The sequence below is a fragment of the Phaethon aethereus genome (genome assembly GCF_964289735.1).
Source record: "Phaethon aethereus genome assembly, chromosome: 1".
Classification (NCBI taxonomy): Eukaryota; Metazoa; Chordata; class Aves; order Phaethontiformes; family Phaethontidae; genus Phaethon; species Phaethon aethereus.
In genome coordinates this window covers 204,258,400-204,280,889 of record NC_138575.1, presented here as the reverse complement: position 1 = coordinate 204,280,889, position 22,490 = coordinate 204,258,400, and the positions used below count along the sequence as shown (strand labels likewise).

At 39.1% G+C, this 22,490-nt stretch overlaps 1 protein-coding gene across 1 annotated transcript in view; it reads left to right on the top strand.

Annotated features, from left to right (window-relative positions):
- DDX10 (DEAD-box helicase 10) overlaps positions 1-22,490 on the top strand; it is a gene marked incomplete at both ends in the record, with an annotated part of 201,187 nt that overhangs the window by 36,194 nt on the left and 142,503 nt on the right. The window contains 3 exons of the mRNA XM_082001371.1: positions 511-612; positions 8,433-8,520; positions 17,971-18,059. Of these exons, the coding sequence (XP_081857497.1) occupies positions 511-612; positions 8,433-8,520; positions 17,971-18,059 (279 nt within the window). The remainder of the gene's footprint in view (positions 1-510; positions 613-8,432; positions 8,521-17,970; positions 18,060-22,490) is intronic.

Sequence of the window (22,490 nt, the reverse complement as noted above, 5' to 3'; positions counted from 1 at the left end):
GTGATGACTCTGTGACCTGTTGGAAAAGTAGCAAGTAGGAATTGTTGTTGTTTGGGATCAAGGCACTTATCCTTTCCTAGCCTTTACACTTGCACGATATGCAAAGGAGAATCAGTTGTTACCAGGTGTTAAGACATTCCTATTGGTAAAAGATGAGTGCAGGTAGCTAGATCTTCTAGTACTGTATAGCTTTGATCAAGCGCCGTTTGATCACTACAGAAATATTTCTAATCTAGGGAAGAAAAGATCCACTGATCTGAATCTATGTCTTAGTCCCAGATGTTTAGGACTCCAGGTGTAATTTTGAAATCAGTGCAAGTGGAGATGTTGGCAAGTCGCTGGTTTGCCTTTTCTTTTCCCTTTGTAAAGTGAGAATTTTTGTCTGCTCTTTGGGCTTCTTATAAGGAAGCAAATGTAAATTCTCATTGGTTAATGAAAACATCAACAGAATGTTGTATTTTTTTGCATGTTTGCTTAAGGTCTCTCTTTTGTGTTTTTTTCCCCTATCAGATACAAAGAAGGTGGTGAAGCTTTGTTAGTATTGCTTCCCTCAGAAGAGAAAGGCATGGTGGAACAGCTGGCACAGAGGAAAGTACCTGTCAGTGAAATCAAGTAAGTAACTAATGGCTTGTCTGTTGATTCAGCCTTATTCCTACAGGAATAATGTGTGATGAGTCTATGACAATTCTCATGGAGTAAACTGCTTGAATTGCCTGGAGCTGGACAAACAAGGGAGATTTTGATAGTGGTGTAGAAGGAAAAAACCTTGAAAGGTTACGTATTCTGTTCCCTTTCCCAAAGGCAGGACCAGCTGCACAAATCATTCTTATCAAATCCTTGTCTAACTTGCCAATGAATATTTTCACAATTTCCCAAAGTGATCTCATCTATACTGAACAGCTCCTGCCATTACAGTTTGTTCTTCAAGTGTCTGATAAGCCTTGTAAGTAATTTAAGTGAAGTATTTCTTTTGTCCTGTGCCAAGAATATATGGAAAATTATGTCTTCCCTTACTTTTTGTGACTACTTTTTCTGTAGTTGAACATTATCATGCTATCTCTTCTTGTCTTTTCTTTTGCAGTTTAAACAATTACAACTTCTTTAATCTGTCCTTGTCTGTTTTTATACCTTTTATCATTCTCGTTTCTCTTGCCTGTCTTTTCTTTAGTTCTAGTCTCTTTCTCCAATTTGTCATGAACTTTCTGAATCAGTTAGTTGAAGAACAGGAAATAAAAGATGTGGCTAAATGGTCATTTTGCATACCAGAGAGAGTATTCCGATGGAGACCTGTAGAGATCTATGCTATCTGTACAAAAGAGAATTGACTTTGAAAGACTTGCAGAAGCATATAATGATACCATGTAAAAGAAAAAAGCACTTATATTTCCAATTTCTATTAAATGCGGAATAATGGACCTGTAGGAAAGACAAAAACCCTAACTGTAAAAATAATAGAAAAAACTCACACCACTAAAAAGCATTGGTGGTAATTTCTTAATCAGCAGCTATAGGTAGGAAGGAGTTCATTGTTCTCTGAGCTTATCAGTCTAATGCTAAATGAAAAGAGGAAACAGAATGTGAAGGGAATATGGAAGAAGAATTGAAAGCAAGCTAGAAAGTGTGGTATGAGCCTGACTCCATTTTGAATACTTACGTAAGGTTACACCATGCCAAAAATCATGGAGTGGAGCTAGAAGAAATCCAGAGAAGGGTGATGAAGTAGAAGATCTGTACAAGTGGGTATGAGCAAGGCCAGGACTTCTTTACTTTGAAAAGCTGTGGTTTGAATGTGAAGATACAGATATCTAAGCAAAGAAGATAATTAACTGTATGAAGAAAGTGTTTGTGGAATAATTGTTTTTGAGAAGAAATCAAAGCAGGGTGAAACTTTTAAGTGGTTATTATTACCTTGTTGCTTAAACCTTCACGTCTGCTCAAAAGTAACTATACTGAATTCTTTGAATTCTGTTGTAACAAAGGATGGTAAGAAATTACCACTACTTACAGTGTTACTGTGTTTTATTGCACTTTCCATATACATTTATGCCAAAACTTGGGTTAAGGAATAAAGTGAACACATACTTTGGGACTTGTCATTATTAAAATCTACTAAATGAGACTCTTTTTCACTTCATTAGCTTTTTCTATTTAAATTCAATAATAGGATGCATTAAAGTAAGTCAGGATAACCTGTTCAGTTGCAATTTGATATGATGTTGACTTCTAACAAACTTCTTAATTTGTTTTTACAAATGAAAAGGAAGGCTTGATCAGCTATAGTGAAGGGGAAAGAAGCAAGGACTTGGAATGATAACCACAAATACTGTCAGTTCCTGCTGAACCTTACTCTTTTTATAGTGCTCCAGCGTTCAACTTCACTAGGCTGATTTTTCTGTTTGGTTTCCCTGAAGATTGCCATTTTTGATACCATAGTTGGATGTCATCACTCCAAGCATGCCACACCTGGACATAAGTTGTCATTTCTGCAGAGAATAGAAACATGCAACTAGCACTTTCCAGCTTTAAGGTTTATTTTGATTTTTTTTTTTGAAGTATTTTTGATGTATGGGATATGCATGAGAGGCACTTGAGCACTGCACTGGTGCATGCTGCTTCTATGTAACAGACTGAGTACACAGCAGCCAGTGAAATAAATACATCTTTTCTGGTCAGACACGGGTATCAATTCTGCGTAGAACATGTGTAAACTTCAAACATAAGATAATTTTTGCTGAAACAGTGAAAATAAGGACTAGAATGGAGTGAAAAAACTACCAACAGTCTAATTGTGCTTAAAGCTTTATTTTGACATTGCTGTTTAAAAAAACCCACACAACAACAACAAAAAAACCCAAACAAAAAAAACCCCAATGGAATGTGGACAATGTCAGTTAGGAAACGGAATTCAAGTCTGATACTTTCTTTTCCTTTAAGCATCATAGTGTTTTAAAAGGATCTGTTGTATAACCACCGCAGGCTAAGCAAATCGTCTCTTTTTCCAGACTTCATTTTTCCTTCTTAAAACGATAATTATTCAAATCATTTATCTTATTTTGATATTCACTAAATAAATGTCTGATCTCATGGTTATTATAAATATTTCACCTTTCTTTGGCAGCCAAGCTTTTAACTTCTTGAGTAATGCAGTTAATTGTTTGAACAGCTTATCATAGAACATGGTAAAAAAGCCTCTTTAGCCTGTATTTATTCATGCAAGCCCAAATCAGTGTTTTTGTACTAGAATAACAATTAAATTTTGTTAAGGCAAATATTTCATATCCCCCCAATAAATGTGTCTTCTATTTATAATCCAAGTTAGATGTGTCTCTGGAGAGACATCCATGGCTGCATCTCGTAACACGTTATTGCTAATCTGGTGTTACATCAATGGAAAACTCTTTGCTATTTTTTTTTTAAACACCACCCCAAAAATTTATTATTTTACCAAGCCACTAGGGCATATATGTAATAAATACACTTAAGTAACATTCTGAACTGGAATCATTAGAAGCAAATTCTGGGCTTTTGATTGATAAAGGCTGCCCCAACATCCAGTTTTTCAGTCTGTAAAACATACCTTACTAGTGTTTGTAACATCAAAATGAAGGGGAATGCTTTTACTTAGTTATCTACCTAGTATGGTTAAGGCTTAAATGGTTTTGCATTGTACTTCTAAGATGCTAACTAAAATCCTTTAAAAAAATTCTTGTAATTGCTTGTGGATTGCAAACCAGTTTCATCCTAGAAGTTTTAACTACTAATTTTCTTAGCTTGTTTACTTCTAGCTGGTTTCCCTATTAATACAACCCTGGTGTGTTTTGTCAGTTGATAAATTGTTGAAGAAGTGACATCAACCCATGGATCATGTTGCAGGTCTTCTGCTGAAGTCTTTTGGTGATGTTTGTGCATATTCACCTAATTATAGATTCTCAAGAATTGATTTAACTTGTGAGTTAGAAGGTAATGAGCATTGCTTGCTGCCGGCAGAGTTTAACTCTTCAAATGTCTGAAATTCATTCTGAAAACTTTTTGTTTCTAAAGCATCACTGTCAATTAAAGCGTTTGTTTTGCTGTTCTTGCTTACCTGTTATCTTACCTAGGGATTGCAAGAACCAGTTTTCTGTTACTTTCCTTAGTTGGTATTTTCTGACTTACAAACAACTCTTAACATTTCTTTATTTCATTTAGACAGAGCTTTCAAAACAGTTCCATATTTTGAAAGGAGAGAGGGGAATAACTTTTTTCTTTTCCTGAATAGCTATTCAAAAGGCTTGGGTTTGGGCTGTTTTCTTAATTTTCAATTTTTAACCTACGCTCCCTGTAGAGTCTGTTAGTATACCATACCTTTCTAATCAGCACAAGCTGCCAATTTACAGGTGGTGCTTTTAACAATACATCTATTTTTCATTGTTCAGAGCCAGAGAAAATGCAAAATATGCAATGATAAATATTGTATTTCAGAGCATTAAAATATGGCAAAAAGCTACTCTGAGAGTATTAAATATAATGTACATATTTATAAGGAGTCTATAGTTTCAAGCTTTAGATATAAGCTGTAAACTGAAATTATTTTTTATAATATCTTTAGACTACTTCAGGGCATCCAGTTTTGTTGAGTAACATGTTAAGTGCTGCTTCCTAAGGGGTTAGTGTAACAAATTTTGTGTCCAGAAAATTTTACCAGAGGCACTGCAAGTATGTAGATACCCATGATGTAATATTAGTTTCTTTAATGTTGTGACAAAAATGTTGTTCGTGAAGAAAACCACGATAACAACAATAAAGCACCTTTTTTTTCTGGCAGTGGGGAATACTGGCATATGTATTCCACGACAGTAATATTAATACTAGGGAATCTATTAAAACTTCCTGCCTCCCAATTATCATCATTACTGTAGGACAATCCACTGGTGTCACTCACCGATGTGGTTATGCACCTGTACGTGATTTGCTGGTGTGAGACTGGCAACTCTGAGCAACCTTCCTTAGGTCCCAGCTGTTCCATCTCTCCAGCCTTCCAGGTTGTCCAGTGTAACCATAGGGAGCCACGTTCCAGGCTGAGAGCACAGAGCAAAACCACCTGCTGTTTGGAAGCTGGCTGGAATATGGAAACTGTTTTGCTACATCATGTCAGCATGGTCTCTTTGGTGGTTGTTGAGCTTTTTTGTTTAAATTCTGCAAGGGGAAGGGCGAGTACCTAGTTAAAGCAGTGCTTGTATCCAGGTGTTAAAAACAGGGGAAATGAGAGGAAAGCAGAGAGTGTGTCTACCAGGAAATTTGGAGAGTGCTGTCTGATCAGTTCATAAGACGAAGCAAGCAGAGTTCATATTTATGTCATAGCACAGTCAAGCGTGGCCATTTATGCCACTGCTAGGCGAAACAACAATTTCAAAAAGTTATACTACTCCTTAAATGCAAGATTTGTACTCACTGAGTAAGAAAAGAAAGAAACAACCTATTTAAAATCATGGAGAATATCATAAAATCCCCTTCTAAGTCTTTGCATAGTTGGTTCTAGCTTACGGGTTCTTAGCTGTTTAGGCAACCTTATAAATTACAATAATAAATTTAAGTGCTTAGTTTTTATGTTTGTCTCTCCAAATAGTCACATGTATATAATTGTTGTAAGGACTTTGTTTGTTCAGAAAGAAAAAACATGCAAGCTCATTAAAACCAAAATCTGATTTAACAATGACTAGCATTTTTATTTCTGGAATCCCAGCATGAGATGAAGACAGTGTTGGAGAAGAGAGAATCCAGTATTATGACTCTTCTTTTTAATATGTAGTGTTGCAAATTTACTCATTCATTATCAAACGCATAACCTCAAAATGTGCTTGGGGCACCATATTCTTGGTTGACATTATCTTGCTGTGCCTTTAGCTGTAAAGTATCTTGTGTTTTCTGCTTTTTTCAAACCCTTTTCTTGCAAATTTCAACCAAATTACTCAAACTAAAAGTCATATTCAGTCAACAAAATGTTGTTACATCTTGTCTAAGATTATTGTCCTTTATGCTTGGGGCCCCAATGATGTAGTCTCCTGTAAATAATGGATCACATTCCTATAATAATCAAGTCATAGAAAATCATGAGTCATAGCAGACCCAGGTGAGAAATGGAACTTGGTATGCCTTTTGAATTTGAGGCTGACAACAGTGAGTAGTTGACAGTCCCAGCTATTCTTTAAGTGTAGCTCCAAGGCCAGTTTTGCATTTACGTAGATTTCTTTTAGACGATGTTTCCCTAGCTTATGAGAATGTGCAACTGCCAGATGCTTTGCTGACATCAGATATGACACCTGCTATTTCTTTCCTATTCTTAAAGCCTACTAATGCTGCTATGAAGCATAATCAAACTGATTAGTCATGTTTTGCTTCTGACTAAGCCATTGTGTGTTTGCTTATTTTCTTCAGGTGCTTACAAATTCTTTTCCGGTATCAAGAAAAAAGTTAAACAATTAACTTCTCTTTTTTTGCCCCCTTTGAAGACGACCACTATGTTTACCTGCTCTGTCCCATAGAATTTTTTTCAGATGAGTTCCAGGAATAGATAACAACTATTACTCAAAGTGGTCTGACTTTCTAAGTTGCTATGGAACAAATTTTCTTTTGACCCAGCTGATTTATCCAAGTACCTGTTATTCCATGATTTGTAATTCTGGTGTGAGCTTGGACTGTGCTGTAGCTCTTGTTAGCTGTCTGATTGCAGCTGCCACTTGCACTGGCTAATTTAAGTGCCTTGAGGTCACCTCTTAATAGCTTTCCCGTAACTTAACAGCAATGCAACACTTCTCTGGGCTGTCTTACTGCTGGTGTTCATGTTAATTTTTTTTTTTTTAATTCATGCTATCCCTTCTTTACTTTTTGTATCTCATTTTGTGCTTGTATTTCTTCTTTTATCCCAAAGTAATTGTGCTATTTTTATACTTGTCTTCAGTTCTACTTTAAACTTTCTTCTTGAGTTTCAGGTCATTGTAAACATGGTGATTTTATCTAGCCAGCCTTTTTACTCTTCCCTCATCTTTCCTCTGGGGCGAGGTAGTATACTTTGTGTTTGTACCTTCTAATACAATTTGGTATTAAGCAAACCACTGCTTTTATTTTGCTATTCTACCATTTTTCCTTTGTTAGGATCGTAAATATTTTCATTGTCACCTTCTAAATCTTGTTTTATAGAATAAAATCTAGAAGAGCCTTTTCTCTATTTACTTCTATCTTTGGTATTTTGTATGCCTTCCATCCTGCATTGCATTTCAAAGACTTGGTCAGTTTGTGTCCCACTGAATTTTTCATGCCTCTTCTTTTCTGTCTTACAACTTTACAGTTTCAGAGTAAATTGTTTGCTGGCTTGAAACGGGAACTCAGCTTTTTGATCTTTCACTAAAACTGAAGCTAAATAGCTTTTCTGTGCACTACCGACTTCCACTGGCTGTATCTGATAGAGATAAGAAATTGAAATGGTGAGGGAATAAAGCTCAATGTCTTTATAAACTGAAGTATTTGGTAATACCCTTCAACCCCTTGCTTAATTGCTGCTTCTGTATTTATAAGAATAACTGATGATCATAATGGCTTATTTTACAAAAAATGACTATGAAGTATTTTTTATTGAGAATCATGTGTTCTAGACTGTTCTCTATGTGAAGCAACATGATTTTGATTCTTTATTTTTCTTGACTTCCTTCAGCATGGGATGAGATGGCACACAGCAGCAAGAACCAGATTAAGAAATCTGGTGGTTGTGCGGTTTTTTTCTCTGCTTGAGGGGTACCCTCCTACCATGTTTGGTAGGTTGTAGGATACACTTGGGTGGCACTAGCAGATCAAAACTGGAAGTAGGTGAGAATAGATTTGGGCAAATAAACCTGAAATAGTGTATGTATCACTGGAATAAGTGAAAGAATCCAGAGTCTGGGAGAGGACTTGGATAACTTCTTACTAGGTTTAATGGCATTTTCTATAATACAGTCACTGTTCTTTGTTCACCTGATCAATATCTTGAGGAGCTCTTAAATCTGTTTAATCTCAATGTCCTTCATTTTTGCTCCTGGCTGTAAAAAAGTAGTATTTAAATTTCAGGATTCCCAGGGCAATGGATCTTATTTAAGCTTTCCAAAATGCTGAGAATTTCCTTAGGAAGACTGCTATCTCAGTATAAAGTAGTACTATAATATATTATGCTGCTTCTATATTTTTTTTCTCAACATTTTTCTGAATTCAAGAAGTTCTTTACTGCTGATTTTGGCTTTGCTTTGGAAGAAGTTTCACCACCTTTCCTGAAAACTTCTCTGGATAAAAAGTCTGAGCTCCCATTTGTCTTTTCTATATTATTCGTTTGAGGAGGAGGAATTTAATAGGTGCTTATTTTTGCATGTTCTAATAATAAAGCTAACTTTCTTCTTTTATTTTTTCCTCTTTTTTTCTTATATTAGAATTAATCCTGAAAAACTTACAGACATCCAGAAGAGGATGCAAGCTTTCTTAGCTCAAGATCAGGAGTTAAAAGAAAAAGCTCAAAGGGTAAGTCATCTGCTGCACTATAGTTCTTGAGGCAAGCTAGTCAAATAGAATTGCTGTTGGAATAACTGACCTGCTCATATGTGCCCTAGCAGCAGTGTTTAGAATGACTAAATTGTTCTTATTTTTAAGCTTTAGAACAAGGCATCAGTAGAAACAATAATCATGCATTGGCAGTTTGTGGTAAACACGCCTATTATAGCCTGTGTGAGTTGACATGGGCTCAACATGGGCTCAAGACCCTAATGTCTGATGAGCCACCTGACCTTCTGCTGTTGTGCCAAAGTTAAGGCATAGGTGGGGACGTATGTATTTTAGAGTCTTGGGTATGCAAGCAAGTTTTGCTTTAGTAGTCACTGCTTCTCAGCTGTTTGAGGGGTTTTACTGTTTTGCTTGAGTCTTTCCCAGCTGAGTCCTGAACCTGTGGAGGAGAAACCCCATACACCAGTACAGGCTACGAACAAATGGCTGGAAAGCATCTTTGCAGAAAATACCTGAGGCAACAGGTTGTCCTAGTGGACAGCAGGCTGAACATGAGCCAAATGTGCCTTTGCAGCAAAGGCGGCCAGCTGCATTCTGTATGGCATTAGGTAGAGTGTTGCTGGCAGGTCAAGGGAGGTGATCCTTGCCGCCTTCTTTAGTCAGCCCTGGTGAGACATGTCTGGAATGCAAAGCTAGATTCTGGGCTTTAAGTACAAGAGAGACATGGACATACTGGAGACAAGATCAATGAAGAACCACAAAGATTACTGAGCACTTGTAGTATCTTCTGTATTAGGAGAGAAGTATAAATTGGGTAGAGCCAGAGGCTTCTGAGTGGTGCCCAGTGGCAGGAGAGGAGGCAACGGGCACAGATTTGTATACAAAAAACCTCCATTTAAATGCAAGAACAAAAACTTCTATTTTCAGGGTGGTTGAACTCTAGGAAGAGAGGCTGTGCAGTCTCCATTGTTGGATATGGAAGTGGTTGAGTCACCAACCCTGGATGTATTTAAAAGATGTGTAGATGTGGTGCTTAGGGACATAGTTTAGTGATGGACTTGGTAGTGCTAGGGTAATGGTTGGTCGTGATGATCTTAAAGTTCTTTTCCAACCTAAATGATTCTATGATTGTGGTGGGTTGACCCTGACTGGATGCCAGGTGCCCACCAAAGCCACTCTGTCACTCCCCTCCTCAGCTGCATGAGGGAGAGAAAATATAATGAGAAGCTTGTGGGTCAAGATGAGGACAGGGAGAGATCAGTCAGCAATTACCATCACAGGCAAAACAGAGTCAACATGGGAAAATTAGTTTAATTTATTACCAATCAGAGTAGGATAATGAGAACTAAACCCAAATCTTGAAACAGCTTCCCCCCGCCCCCCACCTTCTTCCCAGGCTCAACTTCACTCCTGATTTTTCTCTACCTCTTCCCTGCTAGCTGTTCAGGGGGATGGGGAATGGGGGTTGCAGTCAGTTCATCACACCTTGTCTCTGCTGATCCTTCCTCCTCAGAGGGAGGACTCATACTCTTCCCCTGATAAAGTGGGGAAGACTGGAGGACTTCTTGTCTCTGGAGGACTCCAGAGACAGTCCTCTACGAACTTCTCCAACATGAGTCCTTCCCACAAGCTGCAGTTCTGCATTAACTGCTCCAGCCTAGGTCCCCCCACGGGTGCCGTCCTTCAGGAACAGACGGTTTCAGCATGGGTCCCCCACAGGGCCACAGGTCTTGCCAGCAAACCTGCTCCAGCCTGGGCTCCTCTCTCCATGGGGCCACAGGTCCTGCCAGGAGCCTGCTCCAGTGCAGGTTTCCCACAGGGTCAGAGTTTCCTTTGGGCATCCCCCTGCTCTGGCGTGGGGTCCTCCTCGGGCTGCAGGTGGAGATCTGCTCCCCCGTGGAGCTCCATGGCTGCAGGGGCAGAGCCGGCCTCACCAGGAGCTTCCCCAGGGGCTGCCAGGGACCCTCTGCTCCGGCGCCTGGAGCCCCTCCTGCCCCTCCTGCTGCTCTGGCCTTGGTGTCTGCAGGGCTGTTCCTCTCACACGTTCTCACTCCTCTCTCTGGCTGCAATTGTTGTGGCTGTTTTTCCCCCCCTTATTTATGTTATCCTAGAGGCACTATCATTGTCGCTGATGGGCTCGGCCTTGGCCAGTGGCGGTGGGTCCATCTTGTAGCTGGCTGGCACTGGCCCTGTAGGACACAGGAAAAGCTTAGAATCATGGAATCATTTACATTGGAAAAGACCTTTTAAGATCATCAAGTCCAACCATTAACCTAGTGCTGCCAAGTCCACCACTAAACCGGGTCCCTAAGTACCACATCTACACATCTTTTAAATACCTCCAGCGATGGTGACTCAACCACTTCCCCAGGGCAGCCTGTTCCAATGCTTGACAACCCTTTCAGTGAAGAAATTTTTCCTAATATCCAATCTAAACCTCCTGTGGTGCAACTTGAGGCCGTTTCCTCTTGTCCTAATGCTTCTTACTTGTTACAGTATTGCAGGTGCGGCCTCACCAGTGCCAAGTACAGGGGCACAATCACTTCCCTACTCCTGCTGGCCACATTCTTTCTGATACAGGCCAGGATGCTGTTGGCCTTCTTGGCCACCTGGGCACACTGCCGGCTCATATTCAGCCGGCTGTAAACCAGCACCCTGGGGGTCCTTTTCCTCCAGCCACTCCTCCCCAGGCCTGTGGTGTTGCAGGGGGGTATTGTGACCAAAGTGCAGGACCTGGCACTTGGCCTTGTTGAACCTCAGCTTCTCAGCTTCTCACAGAAGGCTCCCCCTCCCCCGGCCCTGCCCCACTACCAAAACCTGGCCACACAAACCCAATATAATGACTCTATTCTATGATTCTATATTAAAAACTGGGTTTGTTCATAAGCAGCCTGCTCTACCTGACCTTACTTTGAGCAGGGGCTTGGACTAGATGATCTCTGGAGTTTCTTTTCAACTTCAACCATTCTGTGATTCTGTAAAGCATAAGGTTGTTAAATTAGTACAAATATATCTCTTTTTCATTGTGTGTCCATGGTCCATAGGACTGTGCACCCTTTTAAGTTCAGTAACCCTTTTGATTGAAGAGGCTAGGTAAATTGGTAGTTCTTCCTGAGAGGACTTTTCTTGGGGAGCTGGTATAGAACATGTTGAAATAATAGTAATAAAATAAGATTACTGAAAAGTAGGAGATCTCATTTCTTGCTTTAAAAAGTTAGACACATGAAACCATGTAGGCCTCACATGCCTACTTTCTTAATCAGTTGTTATTGTATCTCCTGAATATATATGACTGTTTATCTTCTCTCAGTGGTAAATTCAATGCATTGAATAAAGCATTTCAACTTTCATTTGGATTTAAATGAGAGGCAAAATAGCTTAGAATAGCTCTTCCAGGTAAGATGGAGAAGTGTGTGAATGGGACTATGAATGGGATTTCTTTGCTGTGCTGATTAATGTTGGGAGACTCCCTGGACAATACGTGAATTTCAGGAAGATAGGAAAACTTAAAATAACTGGGTAGGTTCCTGGACTAGAATGAGCTACTTGTAAAATACACTTTCCATGGAAGATGACTTGCAAAACATTTCTGGGCATCACGCTGCCTCTTCTTGCCATCGGTAGAGAAGCTTATTGGCCTTTCCCTGCTTTTGTAATATCTTGAGGCTGTGAACTCTTTGGGATAGAGCTTACTGCTTGTGTTGTTGAAGTGCTGCAATGTGTTGGTTTTCTGAGGTTGGTTTGCTTGTTTGTGTTTAAGTAGTGTGGGTATCATGAATTCTTTGGTTGCACCAAGTGTCTTCCAAATTATGCAAAATCAGGAATTCAAACTGAGATGCAGGGAAACAAGATGATTAGAAGAAAAATATGAAAAACTTTTAGGTCACTTTTTTTTAAATTTTATAGGTCAAATTTAAGACCAAATGTTCAGAAATCCATAAATGCCAGAGCCTGAGAAACACAAGTTCCCCCCAAGAAAAAGGTTGCATAAACTCCAGATTACTGTAAATAACTTTTTATTTGTCTGAGCTAGCATGAGGATTGATGACACCGGAAGGTATTCTGGTAAACCTGAGTAATAGGGTAAAATGAAAAGAGGATCATGAATGCTTAAAGGTAGATTAAGAATTGTAGCCTTTCTGCTGAACTTGGATGTAAAATGAGGCAAGTTGCCATATTTAAAATTCTTAAAGGAATTTGTTCACCACTCCCCATGGGCAGGCAGATGTTCAGCCATCTCCAGGGAAGCAGGGCTCCGTCATGCGTAATGGTTTCTTGGGAAGACAGACGCCATAACTCCGAACGTCCCTCCACCCCTTCCTTCTTCTTTGTCCCAGCTTTATATACTGAGCATGACGTTATATGGTATGGAATATCTCTTTGGCCAGCCTGGGTCAGCTGTCCCAGCTGTGTCCCCTCCCAGCTTCCCGTGCACCCCCAGCCTGCTTGCTGCAGGCCAGCATGAGAAGCTGGACTGTCCTTGAGTACTTAGCAACAACTCAAAACATCAGCACATTATCAACATTTTCTCATCCCAAATCCAAAACATAGCCTCACGCTAGCTTCCATGAAGAAAATCAACTCTACCCTGGCTGAAACCAGGACAGTGAGGTACATATCACCTAACTTTAGGTGTGCTATAGGAGCTAGTCTGCCTGAGCTTTCATTTCAGCCGATAGAGAGGAATAGGCACTTCTAGGATGCATCCTGACATAGATACCTTAAAAACCCTTTGGGATGGGTGCATGGCAGTTTCTTTGCACTGCAAACGGAGCCTGTGTGATGTGACCTAGCTTGGATGCCTGCAGTAGACACCCTTACTGGGTCAGAGGAATGTCATTCTTCCTTTCTTAAACAAGGCGTCTTAAATCAAAGTGCCTGAGGAAGTCAGTGGGAGCTTTGTGAATAAAATGTCTAAGTTCAAGGGACTACTTTTAAGACTATTTTTGGCATTTGGGTGTTCCAGGTTTTTGTAGCGCACGAAGTGTTAGTTGTAGCATGTGGAATGTCAGTGTAAGCTTTATCCTAACACTGCACAGGCCAGATGTACTGGTGGCATGTTACGATCGTCTGCACCTGCCACAGGAAGTTGCAGTTACACCAATTTGTATCAGAAGTGACAGAACAGCTGGTTAGAGGGAGGATGAGAGTAGGAGGAAGCCAGCATCATCTTACTTGGAATGAAAATACTAACAAACCTCTCTGTTTCTGGGTTTGGCTTTTTAGCATCTCTTAAAAGGCAGAGAAAGATCATTCTGAACTGGACGAAAGAAAATAATGATAAGGTTTAAAAATAATGGAAGAGTAAAATCAAGCATGGTCTGTCTGTCAGTGTTACAGAGAAAAACTTAAATTAATATTGGAATTTTTAAAATTGCCATTTAATTACTCTTTCAAACCATTTTTGTTGCAGTTTTTCATTTATGGGTAGCAGTGTAGTGTCAACTTGCAGACAAGCTTTATATACATTCAGTTTTTGAAAATTTTGAAGTATGGACAAGTGATTTATCATAGAAATGTCCCTACTTAATAAGATTTAAGTATGAGTGTTCAGACATACTATGCAAATGTGCCCCAGTAGTCTTACATATCAATGTGAATAAAATAAAAAAAAAAAATTAATTATGAAATCCTGACCTTGGATCCTTATTTGCAGTGCTGGATTTCTCAAAGGCACAGGTGTTGTGCTGTCTAGCCTGTCTGTTGCAAGCTGCCAAATTCTTGACAGTTGTAAGAAATAAATTCCCTACCTGAATGGATCAGATAGCAGTGAAACAGCATAGCTATGCACAGAAGTTCATGTAGGATGTAGTTTACTGCGTTGAAGGCATGAGGTCTAAATGTTGTCTCTGTTGTCTAAGCTTGTTACAGGGTCACACAATCATTAAGGATGGAAAAGACCTTTAAGATCATCAAGTCCAACCATTAACCCAACACCACCATGCCCACTAAACCATGTCCTGAAGTGCCACGTCCACACATTGTTTTGAATACTTTCAGAGATGGTGACTCCACCACCTCCCTGGGCAGCCTGTTCCAATGTTTGGCTGCTCTCTCCGTAAAGAAATTTTTCCTAATTGCCAATCTAAACCTCCCCTGGCGCAACTTGAGGCCATTTCCTCTCATTCTATTGCTAGTTACTTGGGAGAAGAGACCAACACCAGCCTCAGTACAACCCCCTTTCAGGTAGTTGTAGAGAGTGATAAGGCCTCCTCTTCTCCAGGCTAAACAACCCCAGTTCCCTCAGCCCCTCCTCGTAAGACTTGTGCTCCAGACCCCTCACCAGCTTTGTTGCCCTTTTTTGGACGCGCTCCAACAACTCTGTGTCCTTCTTGTAGTGTTGATTTACTTCAAGATGCTTTTACTTTGCTTAAAAAAGAAATGAAAAAAGCAAATTCTTGATTACTAATTGCTTCAACAAACTTCATGGTTCATTTGCTAGGACATGGCTGCCCTGCTGTTGCTTGGAAAGAGAGAGGGTGAATCAGACTGGGGCTCCTTTGGAACTTTTGCAGTTCCTTTCATGGACTGATGCTGCCCTTTGGCATTTCTTGTAATTTTAATGTTTAATGTGTCAATTCATCCAGTTGTGAAAAGCAGTTTAAAAAGAATGTGTTTTTCTTGCTGGTTTGAATGTTATTGTGTAGGGGGTACCGGGACACTGAAGTTATGTCTATCCATTAAATGCTTCACTTATCCCAGAGGGACGTGCAGGGTGTTGCAGCCTGAGATTCCACTCATGTGCTGTTACTTTGAATTCTGTCAAAACAGCACATAAATTGTGTATGGTATAATTTTAAAAACAATTATCCAAGAAATAAATCAAAATTTGAATGTAGCAAATTAGTAGAGCATAGTACTTGTTGCCTTATGTGTTTCTAGTACTTGTACAATAATCTCAGGCGGTTTTGAAGGCCCTTAGCTACTATTGGTAGTAGAGCTGTAATAAGTTTCTGATGCCCACCATTAACATTTTCCATAAATTAATTCATATAATATTTTTGTAATGTTCAATTATTAAAAAAAACCCTTGAAAGTGATACTGAAACAGCAGAAATAGCAATGGACAACAGCACTTGATAAAAGAGCAGGAAAAAAGTTCAGACCGACTAAACTAGGTCTCCCTCAGCTGTCCAGTGTATGTGCACAGAGTGACCAAGTCGTAGCAGAATTGAATAAAATCCAAGAGAGATGATAGTATTTTAGAATGAGGTTGAAATGAAGGTTCTGAAATCAAATAAAAATCAAAAAAGTCATTTGCTCTTTCTGTACTTAGTTTATCTTTTTGTAAAGTAGAACAACTCTTCTATGTTGTATTTAACACTTCTAGTTTGGGTGTAAGCTCTTGGAGTAGGGAATATCTTTTGCTGGAAGTGTATACAGTGCCTAAAATAATAGAGAATGAGGTCAACTGAAGACTTTAATCATCACTGTATTACTATTAAATGATCTTTGAAGCATCTTACCTTAATTAGATGCCCATTTATTTGAACACAGAGCAATATCATCCTGCATCCAGTCCCTGACAAACTTGAAAAATTGTTTTGAGTCTTAGTGGGCTGAACCCTATTGATGTGATAGACGTGAGTTAGAGCATCTGACATTTGTTTGGTGTTCATTCTTAATTATTGTAGGGCTTGATACATGTGCAGAAGATGTGTTCTTTCTGTCCCTTATCTATTACTTACTCATTTCTAGACCATATGTACCAAAGAAATACTAGTAAAATAAGTGGATGGCTTTATAGGTTATCCAAAAGGGAGAATGAGATTTCTACCCTGTGGCATGTTGTGACTCATGTAGATACTCAGATCTATAGGTGTTGCAACTCTCAGATTCATGGGAAAGATACTTCTTGTTTAACCTGCTTTTTTCCATCTGCCAGTACAGAGAAAGAAGAGAGTCTGTCATTTCTTTTTGTAACTGCTTGCTAGGCAGCAATAGATCAATGAGATCTGTTAAATTTGAAGACTTTCCCTAAGGGTTCTAGATATCTTCGTAAAAGTATTAATAATTTAATGTGAGCAAACAAGTGTTTTATTCCACACCTTGTTCTTGGTAGCAGCTGAATGGATTGTGCTAGCACCTTCCACTACTAAAATTAATCGAAAGACATAATCTGGACAGGAAACTTTACCCAAAAACTTAGCATTTGGAAAAATAAGCAAATGAAAATTTCCTTCTGTAAGGAGGTATTGGGCAGCTTTAAAAGGATGTCTCTTAGCTCTACATAACTCACAAGTAATAGTTCTTATTTCAGTTTGCCAAGGGGAAACGTCTGACTTTATGGCATTGTCTAATTTACCATCTCATCTTTCTTTTCACCTTTGGAAGAATTTTTTCTCTTATACGCATTTAAAGAATCCCCATAAGAGATCGATGCTCCTAGCCTGTGGTCTTTTCCTCCTCTATCTCAGGTTAACAAGAAATAGATTTTTTTTTTTTTTAAATTCCACATGAATTATTAATACAATAATTTTCTCCAACAGGTGCCTTTACATAGCAGAACAAGGGTGTGATTGTAGTATGCTTGAATATAACCCTATGAGCTTAATTTGCTATTGTTACTAGTGTTTGCTGGTTTAAGCCTTGTGATAGGAGTTTTGGGATGTGTTAGATATTAGGTTATGAACAACAGAAATCCACGGACATTTTCTGATACTTAACATATTCCAGTATTTATGCTGTTGCTGATAGGCAGAAATAGACTACATAAAAGAAAGATGAGAAGAAAAATGTAAAAGAAAAATGGGAAGAATAAGAATCTTTCCTTTTGGGAAAGATGGAGGGAAAATACAACAGAAGATTAATTTATTCTGTTATGCAGTGCTTCCAGTTTTCTTGGTGAAAGTCAGAGATTAATTGAAACTTCAACCTTGGTCTTAATAAATGTTGTATAGTGAACTTCTGTTGGTCAGCTGAGTTGCATTCATTGACTGCGTGTATGTCATGAGCTGATGGCAAATGCGAGGTAATATGAATTATTCTATGCCACAGTGAAAGGCAGCTACATCGAATTGAATCACTTTCTGTTAGTGGCTAAGATTGTCAGGACACCTCAGATTGATAGCAACTCAGTCCATTCTTGCTTGCACATAATTCAGATGTCGGAATAGCATAGCAACATTCAGAAAAGCTGCAAGAAAAAAAAAGTTGAATCAGTGATGATTCCTCCTCACTAATTTGCCATATTTTCTTTCTAGTGAAAATAATGTGACATATCGTTGGGAAATTCAACCAATTAATGTGTATTTAATGAAATATTTGAATACTTGAAGTCGCATCACTTCTGTAGTACTGTTAAATTTTGGCTGATGGGCGTTGAGTAAAAGAATTTTAGTCCGAGATCGATGTTAGACCAGTTAAATAGTGGATTTCTATTTTGTGTTTAGAGCAACAGTGTAATGTTAGTTTCGTGTGTTGGTAATTGAATGGTTTCTTTTTTGTTAAATACTTTTATTTTTCTTTCAGTGTTTTGTATCCTACTTGCGTTCAGTTTACTTAATGAAGAATAAGGAAGTATTTGATGTTTTCAAATTGCCTCTAGCAGAATACGCCCTGTAAGTATGATCGACTTGGAAAGTGGAAACTGTATAATGAGAAGTTTCACAGTGTATAATAGCTTTAGATAGCTGTTTTGACTATGTTAACACACAGAATTGGACAGTCTTGTAATGCATTTACAGTTTCACATTTATGCTATGCTTTTGTATATTTTTAAAGACATTCTAAATAGAAATTATGTGTAAAAACAATATATCTCTACAAAGAGAAATAACTCTTACAGCCAAAGGTACATTTACAATACACAATAGAAGACAAAACTTGTGAAGTAAAAGGATAGAAAACAATATAACAATAGTTTTTTGGGGTTTTTTTTTAAGATTTGACCTTCAGTCTCATAACTAAATGCCAACGTGTAATGTGTATTATTGAAAAAGAAATTGAAGTATCTAAGATGATACATTGCATTCTCATTTTGAGTGTGATTGGGACATTGCTCCTTGGACACAAATTACTTTTCAGAAGATTCAGTGCATTTGGTAAAGATGAAACATCTGCACTGGACTGAACAGCATGCGTTTTACTCTATTTTTGTACATATATGTGAACCATTCCACATTTTGTATGGGAGGGAAATTAACTTTGACAGGTTGACTTCACAGATAACAACCATCTGAGATTGTTTTGAGATTGAAGTTTTTGAATAATCTCGTGGGACATAGGGTAGTCAGAAGGTGCTCAAAGATGTATGGTAAATTAATTTTATGTCTCTGGAATTTCATACAGAGGAGACTTAAGTCTTCAAACTTGTCAGCACGTGGCATAACAAACTAAAATGTGACAAATTACTAGACTGTAGAACACCTGCTCTTCCTGTGCTGTGCTGCAATTAACATGATTATGTTTTTTAAAGTACATAACCCTATTGTAAAATATGCTTTTTTACTTTATGGACTGAGAAATTTTTAAAAAGGACAAAAACTTGAGAAGTTTCACTATGTGCATTGCCTGCCCCTTCACCTGTGTGATTTGTTAGCATCTTTAAAACCTTATTGTATGTCCTGCTATGATGAATGTAAGTGGCAGAAGATTAGACTAAAAGAGATGACCATACAAATTTAACCAGTGTGTTAAGACAATTCTATGAAAAAAACAACTGACAGATGGTGGTAATGCTGAATTTTTGGAATCGTAGTGCCTCTTTCTCGATTTCAGCATGGTGTGCTGTCTAGTATCTGACATTGATGTAGACAGAGTAGTCCAGTTCTGTTCTTCTCAGGCCTCTGTGCCAGGATTTGGTCCTTTATCAAAGTCAATTCTAAACCTAGCTATGCAAATTTACTAGTAAGTCATTCCTCTATTAAAATGGAAGAAATCAGACAGTTGTTTGGAGAGAGTAGCAGAGGTTTAGTCAAGACTGAAATACATGGAAGCGTAATCAAAAAGTCTAAGATAATAAATCTGGGAGATAATTTGAGGATTCTGCACTAAATGAGCAGTTTGTTGGCACTCTTCTTCCCCACTCTCCAGACTGCTAGTCTACCTAAACACACCCTGCAGTCCTCTGGCTTTCAGATGCAGTGGATCAGTCATTTAAATTTATCTGAAAGTCCCTCAAAGTCTGTTTGAATTCTACATTCAGAAGCAACCTTGGTTTATGTTCTGTGCACAAACTAATGGCAAAACCTGGAATGAGAATCCTTTCTTCCCTTTACCTTCTGTGTGTATTCTCTGAAAAGTATTTCAGCCTCTCTGTGGATATTTACTGCTAGCTTGATAGATGTTACTTCGCTAAAAATCCTAAAGAGAAAACAGGCTGCTTAATGCCCCTATCAGGTTTGCATTTCAGGCTGTTGCCCACTTTCTCCATTGCTTTCTTGCCTGGCATGTCTGTGCACTGAGATTCTCTTAAGCTCTGTTGGTTGAGTATGCAGAAAAGCAGTAGGCCTTTTGATTTTTGTATATTACATAAAATTATTTATATGTTACATAAGATTATTATATATCTAGAAAACAATATATATTAAAAATGTGTGTGTGTGTGCATGTGTATTCTAGACATTGATCACCTTTAAGCTGTGGTACATTACTATTCTCTCTAGTATCCTCTCAGTACAAATTGCTATCAAGAATAATTTGCTGGAGGAAGACTTGCATAGGCTTTGCGTTACATAGGCAGCCTTTAAGTTCAGTGAAGGAGAACCTCTGTCCTTGCATAAAAGAGAAATTTGTCTTTTCGTTGCAAAGGACAGCTTTGGAAACATAAGAAAATATAAAAGAACAACAGGGTAGAAAGGAATAATTAGTTAGTCTGGTCTCCTGGATAGGAGACAAGGTAAAGAGGATTTGAAATATTTTACTTCTCAGGCACTTTATTTTGTTAAATGCTGACATGTATCTATCAGTCTCCAGGGGCAGATCTTAAAAGGCGAGTGTGCTGGTTGGACAGGTTAGTCACAGCTCTAAGGGGCTGCTGCCAAGGAAGATAATTTCCTCTGTGATTTTTGCCATGTCTTCCAGGAGGAATGCAGCGTATTTTTCTCTGTTTGTCCCTGTATTGGTACATAGAGAATAACTAAAGCAGCAGGTTGAAGCCAAGATATTTGGGAAATTTCTGATACACACAACTTAGCACACAGCTAATTTTGTAAATATTGCTTACAGATCAGTGTTTAAACAGAAGTAGGGAGCTGCAGGGTCTGAAATGGGTGATACCAGGCCACATGATCTGTCTGTCCTCTCACTGACCAGGGAAAGCACCCACTGCACTCTCACCCCAGTCTCCTGGCTGTGGATGTAGACCTGACCCTTACTGCATGGTCAGGGCAGAGGGTTTGGTTTGTTGTCTTGCTCCAGCTGCCACGAGCAAGTGCAGGGCTGCCTGTCACGTCCTCCAGACAGTGCCCATCACAGGCTTTGCACATCTCATTATCCCTGTGCTGGTTCTTGGCCCTCCTTCTCACTTCCCTTGTCCTTGCTTTCTAGACACCAGTCTCCTTCCAGCGAAAAAGCCTGCCGCTAATTACTTTTTCACAGTTGTTTCCAGTCCTCATTCACCTGTAACCAGACTTCATCTTTCTCATGCTGTTACCTAGTTAATCTCAGCCTCGTGGTATTACTCATACGCATCTCAATATTCCCTCCAGTGATCTGTAGAGTTTGGGTGTTTCTCATGCAACTCCCCCTCAACCACCTGTGAGATCCAACCATCCCTTTCTGAGCTTTCTGTAACTACTTCTGTAAGTTTCTGAGCTTTCTGATCCTGCCATGCAGATCTCTGAACAAGCTGCAGTCTCACCTCAAGTCCAGAGTCATTACTCTCTTAGTCATCATCCTGGTTTCTTCTAGGATCTTGAGCTGCCTTTTCTCACTGTGCAGCTGTTGTGGTTTAGCCCCAGCTGGCAACTAAACACCACACAGCTGCTTGCTTGCTCCCCCGCTCCAGCTGGGATGGGGGGGAAAATCAGAAAAAACTTTGTGGGTTGAGATAGAAAGAGTTTAATAGAACAGCAAAGGGAGAGGAAATAATAATAATGACAGCAACAACAATGGTAATGATAAAGGAATATACAAAGACAAGTGATGCACAGTGCAACAATTGCTCACCACCCAGTGATCTGGGTGTCCCCGAGCAGCAGTTCCTGCCCCCTGGCCAACTCCAGTTTATATACTGAGCAGGTCGTTATATGGTGGGGAATATCCCTTTGGCCAGTCTGTATCAGCTGGCCTGGCTGTGTCCCCTTCTTGTGCCCCTCCCTGCTGGCAGAGCATGGGAAGCTGAAAAGTCTTTGAGTATAAGCACTACAACTACTTAGCAACAACTAAAAACATCAGTGTGTTATCAGCATTATTCTCATGCTAAATCCAAAACACAGGAATATACCAGCTCTTAGGAAGAAAATCAATTCTATCCCAGCTGCAACTAGGATAGCAGTCAAGCCTGCTATTGACCTTCACTCATCTTAGAAGTAAATACACTTGCATATGCATGAATAGCAGTTCCAGCAGAGTGCCTCTCAGAGCTGGCTAATCCAGCTAACTTGGAGAAATGGCCTTTAATGCACTCTAGAAATCTCTGTTGCTTGTGCTCTGCTGTGTTGCCCTTTGAGCAGGTGTCAGGGTGGTTCAGGTGCCAAGACCACCATGGCCTGCAACTGTGACGTGGAGGCTTCTTTTACTTCTGTAGAGAAGGCTACGTCTCGATCTTCTAAGTGACTGGACTTGAATAATGACAATCCTCTTTGTTGGCCTTCTGTTTGATCCTGACCCCATAAACTATTGATTAGATTGGCTGTCCTTATTATTAGTAGAGTACCATGCATTTGAGCTCCTTAATGTAGGAAGCTAAAGCTGGCTAGTCAAATAAATAACACAGCAAAAGCAATTTCTCTGTTCATTTTGCTTATTAATCAGGCCCTCTGGAAAGCCTATTAATTCAGATTTGTGTCACTTCAGTTGATTTGACTTGTCCTGTTTTCAAATTGTGG